Source organism: Lagopus leucura, unplaced genomic scaffold (genome assembly GCF_019238085.1).
Source record: "Lagopus leucura isolate 7727_CA_CO unplaced genomic scaffold, USGS_WTPT01 Super-Scaffold_73, whole genome shotgun sequence".
In the NCBI taxonomy this organism is placed as follows: Eukaryota; Metazoa; Chordata; class Aves; order Galliformes; family Phasianidae; genus Lagopus; species Lagopus leucura.
The window spans coordinates 72,068,976-72,083,055 of record NW_024962252.1 but is presented as its reverse complement, the minus strand read 5'-3'; the positions used below and the strand labels follow the sequence as shown (position 1 = coordinate 72,083,055).

At 36.4% G+C, this 14,080-nt stretch overlaps 1 protein-coding gene across 7 annotated transcripts in view; it reads right to left on the bottom strand.

Moving 5' to 3' along the window:
* Nucleotides 1-14,080, bottom strand: part of BIRC6 (baculoviral IAP repeat containing 6) — a 170,949-nt gene that overhangs the window by 84,632 nt on the left and 72,237 nt on the right. For all 7 annotated transcript variants that reach the window (XM_042891308.1, XM_042891334.1, XM_042891327.1 and 4 more), the window contains 7 exons: nt 13,658-13,768; nt 10,123-10,256; nt 9,181-9,308; nt 4,073-4,635; nt 1,168-1,343; nt 562-658; nt 186-380 (listed from right to left, as the gene is read on the bottom strand). In XM_042891308.1, the coding sequence (XP_042747242.1) occupies nt 186-380; nt 562-658; nt 1,168-1,343; nt 4,073-4,635; nt 9,181-9,308; nt 10,123-10,256; nt 13,658-13,768 (1,404 nt within the window). The remainder of the gene's footprint in view (nt 1-185; nt 381-561; nt 659-1,167; nt 1,344-4,072; nt 4,636-9,180; nt 9,309-10,122; nt 10,257-13,657; nt 13,769-14,080) is intronic.

Below are 14,080 nucleotides of genomic sequence, written 5' to 3'. Positions count from 1 at the left end.
AGAGTAGTATGGTTAGGTCATGATCTATGACAGTCAGGGTAGTATGGTTAGATCATGATCTATGACATAGACTCTATGATCTTTAAGGTCTTTTCCAACCTAAGTGATTCTATGATTCTATAACTCTATGATGCAGATTCAAATGGCCACTGGATATTAAGATGAGAGAAGGTTATATTACTTACCCAATGGTGCGAAATTGTGAATTCCCTCTGCATTATCAGGTTCAGAAGCTAGCACTCTGGCTTTCAAACTACTGTCTGTTGCTTTGGTGGGACCAGAATCAAGGAATTTCATAATAGTTGAAACCATACTTCTTGCTGTGTTAACAATAGCTCTTGTGCTCGTTACCATGTTGTTACAAATAAGCTGAACACCACCTATGCATAATTGGGATGGGAAAAAAAAACAAAACCTGTTCAGAAGCCTGTGATAGATTCTAAGCAAATAAACACATATTTAATCAATTTGCTTCTCTAGACATCCGTCTGTATTCCTGAAGTGCCATAAAATCTACAATAAATCTTCTACTTGAAGCACCCAAAGAAAACACATTCTTACCCATGTCATGAAAAGCCTTCAGTGCCTCGCTTGTGTCCAAGACTCGTAAAATGAACCAGAGGAGTGGTTCAGACAACTGACAAGTGGCAAGAGAACCCTAAAAGAAAGTTAAGAAATACAATTTCATACAGAATTAGAAATTAGAATAAGAAATCCCACCACAGTCAACCTCTCTACCACAAAATAGCAGTATCATCCTCCAGAAGGTACACTCCTACACAGGAGAAGCCTTTGTAGTAAGGAAAAGATTAAATGACAAGGTAAGTAGTGTCATGGTAATGTGCCATGACAAGTAGCTGAAGGGAATTAAGAATATTGAACATTATATATACACAGTAATACAAACACAATAAATGTATTTCCCACTTGAACACAATGAAACATTCCATTCACTTCTAGCCAGGAATATTTACAGGAACACCAAAATATCCTTAGAGAAACTCCTTAACTCTCTCCCCCTTCAGAATGATGGAGACCTCCTATCTTCTGCACCACAGTTATGTCGGAAAAATATTAAGATCAGTTAGTTTACTGACATGACTATAGCTTACTGTATCAACCAAAATGTAATCATCTTGAAGAACAGCAAAGTTAAAGGGAACCTACCTGTCTTCCCATATACCCACAAGCCATGTAAGTAAGAATTGGCTGAAGCATCACTTGCACCGTTGTTGCTTTCTTACTAAGTGTTGTCAGGATAGTGAACAATCCATCTCCAACTGATATTGCATCTAAGCCACCATGAAAGTTTTCATGTTTAGTGAGATGTAAGCCACTTGCACCTTAGTGAAAACAGGAACAGTTCAAGGTTCAGAAGCGGAGACCTAACAAATTGTTACAGCATAGAGGAGAACTCAAGCATATTTAAATTTCATTTCAGCTAAATATTGGCATGGATTTTACAAGAAGGACAATTTTCAGGTTCATATAAATTACCATTAGTTCTTTGCTTAACATCTGCATCTCTATTGGAAATACCTCCCTTTGAACTTTTCTTCTCAGTGTTACAGTTCAGGATTTATTCAGTAATACTGATTACATATTTGCTGAAAAGGAGGAAGGAAAGCAGTAGAATATTCTTCCCTAAGAGAAACTACCTCTGTAAAAATTACTGCCTCCCTGAGCATATGACATCAATTTGAGCTTTTAAAAGTGGTTTTAGATTGGAGTTGGGGAAACGGATTTCATTTCCCTTCCATTTACAGGAACTGGAATTATACTCACAGAAAATAATATAAAGAATGTGTTTAAGTGATCTTTGCAATATGCCTTAGAGAAACATTTTGGCAAGAGAATTGACAGCTATAGTACTTTAATCACTTTTAAGTTGTCAAGAAAGAAAATACTGGTAAGCTTTGAAAGCATGGAGACAGACAGAAGTCTCTTAGGACTCGATCTCTGTGGTGTCTAGAAAAGTTAAAAATAAATGACAGTCGAAGAAGGTGTTGCAAAGATTTTAGATTTTGAGGCGTGGGAAGGGAAGGGTAGGATGGGAATACTACTACTTATGTGATTTTCATAGCCTGTCAATGAGAAAGCATAAAACCCTAATGAAATGCAAAGACAAAACTCACAAACATTTTAACTTCATGTGACAAAAGAGTTACAGAAGGCTATCCTGGTTCTTGATCTACTGGCTTTCAAGGTACAGTAAATCAACATTATTAGCAGAAATTCTGACACAAAAGCCATTACTTAATAGTGCACATCTGCTTAAGTCTTACGGTTTATCTTTCCTGGGTAGCCAGCATTCTGCGCTACCCATTACATGTTTACTACTAAATGCTGGTAATTGATTTTTGGATCATACACATCCTTGGCAGCAATCTTAGAGAAATGTTTTGTTCAAAGAAGTTGTCTGGAAAGAGCTAAATGCAGATTTTCTTGAAGGAACTAAAACCACAAAGAACTGTGTTACATCTTCCCAAAACACCCACACAAATTAGTTTCAGTAACCTATATCAAAAGACCCTGGGGCAATCAATTGAAAGGATCCAGTTGGCCCAGTGCTCTGAATTCTATGAAAAACATTGAAATAATGCTATCTTTCCAAACTGATTTCTTAAAAAATACAAAATATTTGCTAGACACAAAACGATGGTTCAGAAAGACATAAAAGTTGAGGAGAGTGTTTGAATTTCACCCCCCAAAAACATGTACTCAAAACAATCAACCATGCATAGAACAAACTACTTTCAATGTTCCTTCATATTGCATTTGTGATACAACACCAACTATCCAGAGTGAAGGCTGAAGCATTTTACAATTAATTTCAGGAAGATTCCAACAATGCACTTCAGGCTGTTCAAGTCCTGCCTGCTGTTTGACTACTGGGGATTGCTACTTTCTCAGTTGCTCTTATAACAAATGGACCACTGGTCAGACATTCACAGATTCTCATCTAAAGAACACACTGTTTTCTGACACCACTTTGGTTAAACACTTTCACATCCGCTTAAGACAAATCAGCACAGAAGACAACAGAGAAGCTTTCTTGGAAATAAGAGAAACACTACAGAGTACAAAATTTCACAATTATTTTTATATCTGAAATGAAGTGCATGGTCCAAGCCTATTTTTCTGTAAACCGTTCTTTTACACACACATTACCATTCATGTAGTATTTCATCTGGTAGTTCAAGCTGTGCAAATAAACTGTATGTTATCTTCGCAGCTCAAAAGCAAGTCTCAAAGATATCTACTTGGAGAAAACACACCCTAGACACATCTCCAACAAACTGCAACTTTTCTGTTTGAAGTATCTTTGGCAATCCACACTTCTCAGTAACAGGAAGAATTCCCACAGATATATTACTAGAACCCTAGAGTATGCTGCTAAGGAGACTTCTGAAAAAAAAAAATAGGGGAATGGAAAAGTGCCTGCATTTTTGCAATGGCACAGTTGTAATTCTTCTCTTCCAAAAGTAACTCAAAAAAGAAAAATATTGCTATATGAAGTGAACCATCAAGGTAACATGCCTGTAGTACAAACTGAAGACGAATTCTAATCCATGTATGGAGACATGTAAAGGCAAAGACTGAAATACAGGAAATTCCTTTTAAACATAACAAACTGTATTTTTCTTCAAGGATAACTGAACACTGGTATAGACTTCCCAGAGCAGTTGTGGAGCCTCCACTCTTGAAGAATTAAAAAAATCCACTGGACAAGGTACTGAGGAACCTACTCTCTGCATCAGGATTTCCTTGTAGAGGGAGGTTTAACCAGGCAATCTCCAGAGGTCCCTTCCGACATCAATCCTTCTGAATTTGCTGAATCCCAGAATTACAAATGCCAAACGCTCCCATTTGGCTTTAATCACCGTCTCTCACCTTACAGTGTTTTTGTCCCCACCTTACATCACTTGCTGTCCTTCTCACTTTTCTATCAGCTTCTCTTTTTCTGTCTTTTTTGACACATTTTGTATGTCTGTGCCAATGCATTAGTTTGTAGAAGTTTAAAGTATTTACCACCACAAAAGACCTTCCCCTTTAATTAAGAAATACCTACCAATAATCATTGCCATAGCGCTGCTGTTACACTGGCCAAGGGCAGACAAAATCTGGCTCATAATTTGTTGGTTGGCTAACACCAAGTCCGCAACATACGCAGTTGATCCTTGAATACTAGGATTGTTTCCATTGCCATCTTTGCCTCCTGAAACCTTTTCTTCATCAGACACACTGTCTGTGGTGCTGCTTGCTACTGGTACACGGGCACTATATTCTCGGTTACTGGAAAGTGGCAGTTGAACTAAAATGTTCACCAGTTTTAACAAATCAAACATAAGTTGATCCCTTGTCATTTCTCCGCAAACAGCCTTGGCATCACCTGGACGGATAATGTTGGCAAAAAGTCCTCCAAAACATGCTCTAGCACCCACAGAGCTGTCTGAGCCGCTGCGAGACATCACTTTGTCTGAACATGTAATGTAATGATGCACAAGGAAGGTTATAGACTCAATCACTGCAGAAATGGTGCTAACTGACACAACTTCAAAATTCTGTTCCAGGGTAAATTCCAAGAGTTTCACTTGTGCATCCAAAGGCCCTTGGCCTGTCTGAAAAGCACCTCTGGAAAGAAAAAGGAAAAAAAAAGATACTTCATTATTCAATATTAACAAGACAGATAATTTTTTGTTCTTGTTTCCTTGAGATTTAAGAATCAAAAAGCACGCCAGACTTCCAATAAAAAAATAGCCATTTCCAGAAATGCAATTTGAAGCACAATTTGATCTTTCACATAGGTTAAGTATTCATAATTTTTAACTACCAATGATTACAGAGTCAGTGGAATTTCTTCATGCTTTAACTTTTCTGATACTACAAACAACAAAAGCTTCTTTTCCAAAAGTATGAAATCTAGCTAGATCTTTGTTTCACTTTTTTTTCTTTTTAACTAAGCAGTTAACTTTGTGAGTATGTATTTCAGATACAGTCCTGTTCATTTGCTGTGGGTGAAAAGTTTCATAAACTTGCAGGGAAATTGCATGGGAAGAAGCAGTCTAATACTATAGTATCATCAGGATTTTTTCCTTAATTCTAACAGGAAAATTCAACAGGATTTGTCCCTCTGTAAATTTTTTTCCTCCAAAGTAGAGAGAAGAATGGTCAGTTTTAAGCTTTCTAAATAGCGACTATACGTAAAACAATGAGAAGATACTCAAGTTGTCACAGGTAGGTGCTTACAGGTTTATTACTTGAGGGATCTCTTCTGGCACTAAACTTATTTTCCCATTTGAATCATAGAATCACAGAATGGCCTGGGTTGAAAAGGACCAAATGATCAAGTAGTTTAAACCTCCTGCTATGTGGAGGGTCACCAACCAGCAGACCAGGCTGCCCAGAGCCACATCCAGCCTGGCCTTGAATGCCTCCAGGGATGGGGCATCCACAACCCCCTTGGGCAACCTGTTCCAGTGCATCACCACCCTCTGTGTGAAAATCTTCCTCCTAATGTCTAACCTAAACCTCCCTGTCTCAGTTTTAAACCATTCCCACTTGTTCTATCACTATCCAACCTTGTAAGCAGACATACCCCCTCCTGTTTATAAGCTCCTTTCAAATATTGGAAGGTCCCTGGTGCTTTCTCTTCTCCAAGCTAAACAAGCCCAGTTCCCTCAACCTTTCTTCATACAAGAGGTGCTCCAGCCCTCTGATCATCTTAGTGACCCTCCTCTGTGCTTTCACACATTTACCAGTAGATTGTAAAATGAACTTTCTCAATCAAGTGTATTTAACATAAAGCTGGTTCTAATTCTGTATGTGTGGTTTGGTTAGTAACTTGAAACATTCCTCTATATCTTTTGACACTGAGTAGTCAGTCCCACTATAACATTACATGCAGAACAAAATATTTTCTATAAACAGATTTGAAAAAAATATTTGCCATTTAATTAATTCTAACAGTAATATACTGCCTTTTTTTTTTTTCTTTTTTTCTTTTTTTACAATCAATCTTACAATTTGGTCAGACAAGGTACAGTTCAATAACTGCCCGAGGATCTACAAATAGTCATCATGTTACGTTTCAGTCCTACTTTTAATTTGTCTTAAAAAAAATGTTAACGCAACTCAAAAGCTATAATTTCAATGTCTTAATCAGCTTATTTCAAGTATATTATAACATGTAAGTATGCATTCTAAGATTCATTACGAATTAACGATTTTACAGAATAATTAAATTTCTTGTATGAGTAATAGTCCAATAACATAACCTAGTGAACATCACCCATTCAATTCAAGTTAATGACGTAAAATTTCTTAGAGAAAGCTGAAATAGTTTTCTGTAAGATTAAAGGATAGATAACACCAAAGTGCCACCTACTGGAAAAAGGGGAAACAAGAAAATGAGGAAGTCCTTCCCTCATTACATTAAACCTTTGTCTGGAGATGTGTAGAACATCTGTATCAGAAGTAAAACATAATTCCTAATGCATTTCAGGCCAAACAACTGCCACATGACTAGTTTATTGCTGTACACACAACGGTCTTGGGCCCACTGACTGAGCCTTCAAGAAGCAGAACTGCTAAGCACAAGGTAAAATCTCCTCGCTGTTGCACAGACAGAGGTACTCCTCCACACAACTGAAGAGACACTACATCAATAGAGAAGAGCATGACAGAGGAGATTTTTTCAATGTGGAGAAGAGGAAGCAAGAAAAGGGACACAGTGCTAACTTCCCCAGTGCTATGCCACCAACAACCTGACCAGGCATGAAGATGGCCTGGCTAAGAACTTGTCCCATAGCAATAGGTAAGACAGATGCATAAGACAGATCACAAGCAGATTTCCCTTCTCTTTCTAAAACCAAAAGCTGAAAGCCACACATGGAAAACCACAGATCTAAATAGTCCTTACATATTTTTGTATCCATGTACAGAAATGTTAGAGTGGTATCACTCGTTATTGCTCAACATGGATATCCCCAAACCTGAACTTTGAACTAAGCAGCAGAGCTAAAATAACATGAAGTTGTAGGAAAAAAAGAACAAGCCACAAAGGAGCAATCAAATAAAAACCAAAACAACAACAAAAAATCCCTACAACTCAACTACAGAGGGAGGCAGAACATTCAGGAATAGACCCTTCATTCACAAACTAACGTACGATGCAGACAGCAGGCATTGCTAGGTGTCAAAAGGTCCTTGAGAACCTTCAGCAGCTAGTAAAGCTAGTGAAATGTGATTCTGTGATTCTGTGTGATTCTGTGAAATGACATTAAAATGTCAGAGACGAATGACTTGCCTAAATGACCATCCTTTTTAAAGCCAGCTTCAGACATTGATGAAATCCATACAGTGTAAGCCATAAGATAGTTGTTTCATTTCCCACATTAGCAAAGTTTGAGATTGCGTTTGAAATGCTGGAACCTTTTCAAAACTGATATGTAAAGTTCCAAAAACAACATTATTATTTTGAAAGCAAGAAAGAAGTAGTAACAAAAAGATGCCTTCACCTTTTCTTAGTTATGATAAATTAATTGCAGGGAAGAAGAAGGAGACTTTATTAACAGCAACAGAAGTTTCAAGCATGAACATTCCTGGATCTAAAGAAGCTTATACTGACGATCAGGGACCATGGCTGCATTTAAAATGCAGAAACACTACCAGATCATTTGGCGTCTTACGACTTTCTACTGTTTGCTGGAGATGAAACCAGAATTGGGTAGTCTGGTAATATATTCAAAATGTGGTAATTCTTTTATTTACTGGATGCAATTAGTTATTTTAAAGGAATAGCACACAGATGTAAGCATTTCTGCAGGCACAGTTAGACGAATCAGACCATTGCTCGTTGACAAAAAACGGTACCGCAGAAGGAGTACAATACACTTGGTCATGAATTCAGATCTTGCAGTAAGGTTTAAAGAGACTTTGAATCCAGAAAAAGCAGATAAATGAGTAAGAAAAGGACAGGCCATCCAAGAAGCTGAGAATTGCAACAGATTTGGAAATTAGTGGATAATGCTCCATATGGCCTCAGCACAGCTGCTTGGAGACTGCAGAACTTTCACTGTATGTTCTATTGAGACAATAAGAAAGAAGAAAAATATGCTTTCTTTATAAGAAGAGAAATATGCTTAAAAGCTCTGCCTTCTATGTGTTCCCTACTATCTTAAGCAGAAGCCTACAATTCACCTTCGGATTTCCTTTTGTTCTGTCTGTCCTTGAGTTTGTAGAACACAGAGAAAGAATAAAGAGAAAAGGAAAGTAGAGACAAAAAGCACGATGCAAAGTCTTATTTTCATATGACTGAGGTTGTCAAAAATTTGGTGTTCAAAAGATGGTAGCAAAAATACGTTTCTTCTCCAATGACATTATAAGAAAATGCAAATGCAATAAAACATACAATCTATAGTTTTACTCTCCTTTGGTAAGCTCCTTGTTTTCTTCTAGTCAACTTTATGGTTGGTTTTTCCACAGTTTTGATTAGAATGAAGCTGATTTAGTACTTTATGGGTAAGAACTTTAAGTAATGGATACAGCTGTAATTAATTATTTGTATTCATTCCATTTGTTTGCATGTGTATATACAAAAGCATGCATATTTGCCTACATATCCTGGACTTCTCCATCCTTAATGTATGCATACATTATCACACTACTTCTGAAGTGATCCTTATTCTAAACAACCAAAATCATGAATGTTCTTTGATAGCATTTTCATGAAATAAATACGATTATGCAATCACACATTTCATCCTACTTATATTAGAAAAGTAACCTACAAATAATTTGCTTTACCTTTGGTTAATTCAGGCCTTTCAGGATGCTTTTGCCTTTTCAATGGGTAAATTAATCAACAGTGCCTTTATTTTAGGAATTCCTCTAACCCTGAAGGATGCCTGCATCTTAGCCCATGATAAAATGACACTCCAACCGACTCCTTATTGCTTACATTCACTGTCCCTTGCATAAAGATGGCTGGCTGCATGTGCATTCTAGGTGCACTTTTCCACGTGCTAGAAACTGCCTGGGTGCAACTAGTAATGCTGTGATCTCAATCCATACACAACCTGACAGTAGGACAAGAGAGGGAATCTACACATTTTGGTTGTGATTCACAAACAGATTTTAAAGACAAAGAGGGTAGGAAAACAAAGGGCAAAGATTTACCTTTCTGTTGAAAGAATATGTATTAATTTCAATAAAAATTCACTAAACATTTGAGGACAAGTTGATGAAAGGTGCACTTGTAATCGAGTAAGAAATTCTTGCATAGCTTGCGTTGCAGTTGGCCCAACCTAGAGGGAAAAGAATTTTAATAAGTATATACAAAATTGAAATGTCTTCAAGACCAGGAAGTTGTTCCCAACATGGAAAACATCTTCTAAGAATAGATAAGTATTACATAACTTAACTTGCTTTCTGAAAAATTTTAGAGTTTTCTACTCCAGACCAACTTTTACCATGTGTTTTTCTACCATTATCCATGAGAAAAAAGCAAGAATTCAATTCTTTGCCTAACACTTGTTAGGTGTTTCTGAGAATCCTGTCAAGTATTACATAAGAATAAGTTAAATTTGGCTTTTTTTTTTTTTTTTTTTCAATCTCCATTCACAAATGTTTTGAAGACCACAAAGAGCAGAAAATTACTTGAAATTAGGAAACATATTAGAAATCACATTGATTCAAAGAACAGGCAGAAAAGAGAAGCACAAAACACTCTTCTAAATTCAAGAATTGTTAGATATTTGATCTTCACTGTCTTTTTTATCCTAATCCAGCATGAATTCCATAAGCAAACTGAACTCTGCAAGTTTTCTATGCCCACTACTAAAAAATTTTAACATAGAACACACTAACCAAGAAATCACATCCTCCCTAGAGCAACTTGTCCACATAAACGTAAAAAGGAAAGTTCACTATTCATAGCAAATCATCAACATGAACTTCCCACCAGCTGTTCATCAGAGCCAACAACAAAAAAAAAAAAAAAAAAGAAAAACCATAAGCTAAGGATATAATACAACACAGACAACATACATTTCTGATTTCTGTCATGTTTATTTAAATGTTATTATGAAGGGTTATTCTGTTATTTTAATTGCTACTTACCTGTGGACTGTGTTGATTTGTTCCATGAGGATTTGTGCCAGAAAGAAATTTCACTAATACATGAATGAGGTTTGGATCTGACACCAACAGTTGAGCTGTACTTTCCTGAGCTCCAATGGCACTGCTTGGACCAGCTTAAAAATAAATGCATGAAAATTAAATCTCTCATCTTCAACATGTAATGTAAATACAACATTTATACTGTATATCTATTACATTTACTTCATTATGCATAAACATCCAGAAGTAGAATTAAGTACCAGAAGTTGCTTACTCAGGACTACAATTTGGAGTAATGAGTTTTCCATCAAGTACAGCTACAAACCCCCCAAATATTCCACTAGTTTCTCAACTTGCTAAGGTAAAATTCACAAATGTAGACTTTCAGTTTTGTAGAAACAACATCTACAAAGATTTTAACTCTTCTTTTTCTTTGCTAGTCCCCTCTGTAGTAAGGCTTTCGCACATTTCTTAGTTTGCCAGAGACCATGTGTTCCATTATCATGCATGCAATCAAGATATTTTTTATTTGTGGCACATTCACCGACTTCACATCACTGATTAACACTGCAGGGAGCTTAACAGATAAGGGCTTTGAGGACAAGAAGTTAAAATATAATACATCCTTTAATGATCATGCAAGCAAGCTTTATTAAACACGTAGTTTTGACCATTCAGTTGTGGTATATAAAATCAGCACAAAACACAGCTTTTGAGAAGCACAGCTTATACCTATCCAAATGAAGATCAAGTTACAACACGCTAAAGCTGTCATCTCCTTCAGACTGTCTCATAGTATGTGAAAGAAAGACTGAATCAAGAGGAAATGGTGCTCAGGTACAAGAGTTTGACTGACATCTTTTTGCACCTCAAGATAAGATACCCAATTAGGGGAGATGCAAAAAGAATCAAATTCTAAACTAGTTACTGGTCATTCTGTTTGTATCAGTCCTCATCATTCAAAAAAATTCCTTAAATTGAACAATAAGAAACCAAACAGGAAGGAAACATCTAAGTTTCATCAACATCTTAGTGATACTAAGTCTTCCCCTTACCAAATGCCATTTTGTTTTCTAACAATAAATAGATTTACTCCTTTAGATGATAGCAGAAAACTAATGCTGAAAGCATTTCTTGTATAGCTACACAAATAATTTTGCAATGATTTACCAATACTAGATTTAGAACAAGTAGGCTTGGTTATAGTTGATGGAAGACGGAACGGCAATAGTTAGAATTGAATAAAAGCAATAGAGCCTCTCAAGGCATTCCAGTTCCGTTCTATTATAGACATTAAGGCTGTTGCAGTTTACATCTGACTATGCAAAAATTAAAAAGCTAGGCCTTGTTTGGATGAAGGACAAGCCTGTAAGAGAAGCTAAGTGCACACTTCCACTGATTGTCTGAAAGGAAAACCAAATTTTTCAGAACAGAGAAATCTTCCACTGCAGGATGGGCCTTGGAAATACCAGCCTTGGTGAACTAATCAAGTTTATTTTCCCCCACCTTGAACTGCACCTGTGAATACTTACTGAGGCGAAATAGACAACACGTTAGTTTTACCCCTGAGAAAACTAGGTATATCGGTTGTAGGTGGGTATTTTATTGGCTGGTTATTTTTGGGGGGTGAAATTTCTAAGTCTGCCATAATTGAAGTAAAAAATGAAAATGAATACCCAGATGACAAAAGGTATTAACTTACTAAGGTCACACCCCTTGTATTTACACACGAACCTGTTTCCTAGAACATTTTGCTGATCTAGTGTCTAACTGCAAAACTGAAACTTCAGTTTTTCCAGAAGTACCCCAAATTATTTTAAAAGAAGTGTATAAAAGCTCATAAAATGTTCTATAATATTATATGTATTTGAAGAAGGAACATTTGTGTTTTCCTGCACTGTTAAATGGCACCTTCAGAGAATAACCTATGAAGTCTACAGTCAGTGTGACAAGTAACACTTCTATTCTGTGGGGTTTTGTTTTGTTTTAAATGCTAGAACTTCCCCCAAATTCACAGCCCCAAACCATCTTCTCTTGACAAACAGCAGCTAAGTCCACAGGCTAACACTCAGCTCCACTGCTTCTAAGTTTAGATGGCTCTGTAGTTTTTCTGCTTTACCATGACAGGGTTGACAGCAAAATTGAGTAACTACACTTTCATTACCTCCTGTGTAATTTTATATTTTCTATTTAAAAGCTGGAAATATCACTGCAATATAAAGCCCCACTTTATTTGTACATTGCATTAAACGTCTGACACGATCTAACTCAGACCTGAGGATGCATCAACATTATCCACTCTGTTAGGTAGCATTTATGCTCAGAACACTTCTTTCTCCAATGCCATCTCTGGTGACAACATAAAAGATGTGCAAAAGGACACATGAGTGGAGCATGAATACCTCTTGTTAAAGAAACAGATCAGTAAACGTATTACAAAAATGGTATTACAAACAACAGCTGCCTACATTAGAGCAACTGAAACTCTGAAATTTTTCTTAGGCAGGCATCACTTTCACCTAGCAGAAGGAGTTTCAGAAGTTTTTCATGTTATTGTTAAATAATACCAACAAAAAAGTGAAAATCTGAAGGAAAAAAATGTGCTCCGAAGGCAAGGATTTCAAATAGCTTATATAGAGAAAAAAAGAGTTTCAAGGGCAGATTACAGAAAACAGCTCAGAACAGTTGTGTCACCACAAAATAGCAAATTATTTCAGGAAAGTACGATCCTCCGTTACTCTGGATTTCATCTGTTATTATTGCATTTAGTCATACGGTTGGTGTCAAAACAGAATTTAAGAAGTTCTGATACGGCCTAAATATGTACATTTTCAGAGATTTCAGTCTCCAATTTCACAAACTACTCAGTATCTTCTTTAGGCTTAAGGACAAGGCCACAAAAGCAGTCCCCATGACAGCTGCCCTATTACTATCATAGCTGTTTAGAAGCTAAATTTCTTCATTGAAAATTGCATCCTTTAATGTCTCTACTTGACTTGTGGCAAAATTTCCTTCACAAGGGGAGATTATCATTACAGAGTCTTACAGTCTTACATGAGCCATACAGAGAATGCATGATAATCTCACATACATAGGAAAGTGAAATGAAGTGGATGGATTTTTTTTTTTTTTTGAATAAATTTAGCTTCTAGGGGCTTATCTTCAGAGAGCTTAACATAAGCAGTGACTGGAGTCTGCGTATTTATGAAAATATTCTTATTGCATCAGAAAAAATATGAATTCCTCTTATATTGCCTTAATCCTCACTCTCTGCTACCTCTTCCCATAATACAAAGCTACCTCTCAAGGATCTTTAGCTACTCCTCAGATTTGCTTTTCAGATGATGCTTTTTTTTTTTTTTTTTTTAAATGACACTGATTTCAAGGTACAAGCAGCCCATAGAGCTCACTCTCTACAGCCTCTTTGTTGGAAAATCAAAGTAATTCTATGACAAAGGGAATATTTTGGTAACATTTAAGATTGAAATCAACACTTACATTGTAAAAAATGGTGACAAAACACTCCACAACTTACCATTAAACTGCATATTTGTCATGAGAGTTAGGCTATGAAGCACAAGGCACCATGTTCGGAGTAAGGTGTTAGGATACCATGCCAGAACTGACAGGAAGCTAGTTACTGAAGCTGTCAAGAAAAGCACATTTTCCCAAGTATTAATCTTCAGAATGTTACAGGAAGTTTCTCATTTTGAATGCAAGTTGCTACATTACTTGTTTATTGTTTGTTGTGTTTTCTTTGTTTTGACAACTACTGTTCTAGGCAACTAGGAAAAGATGCCATCACCAATGCACCACAGGAACTGGCCCACAGAACTTCCTATAGTCTCAACCCATGTCTTCTCAGAAACAAAAAAAAAAAAAAAAAGATTCAAAGAAACATTTTATTTAAAACAGTCTCCATGAAACTCAACAAGTTCATTATACTTCATTACTTTAT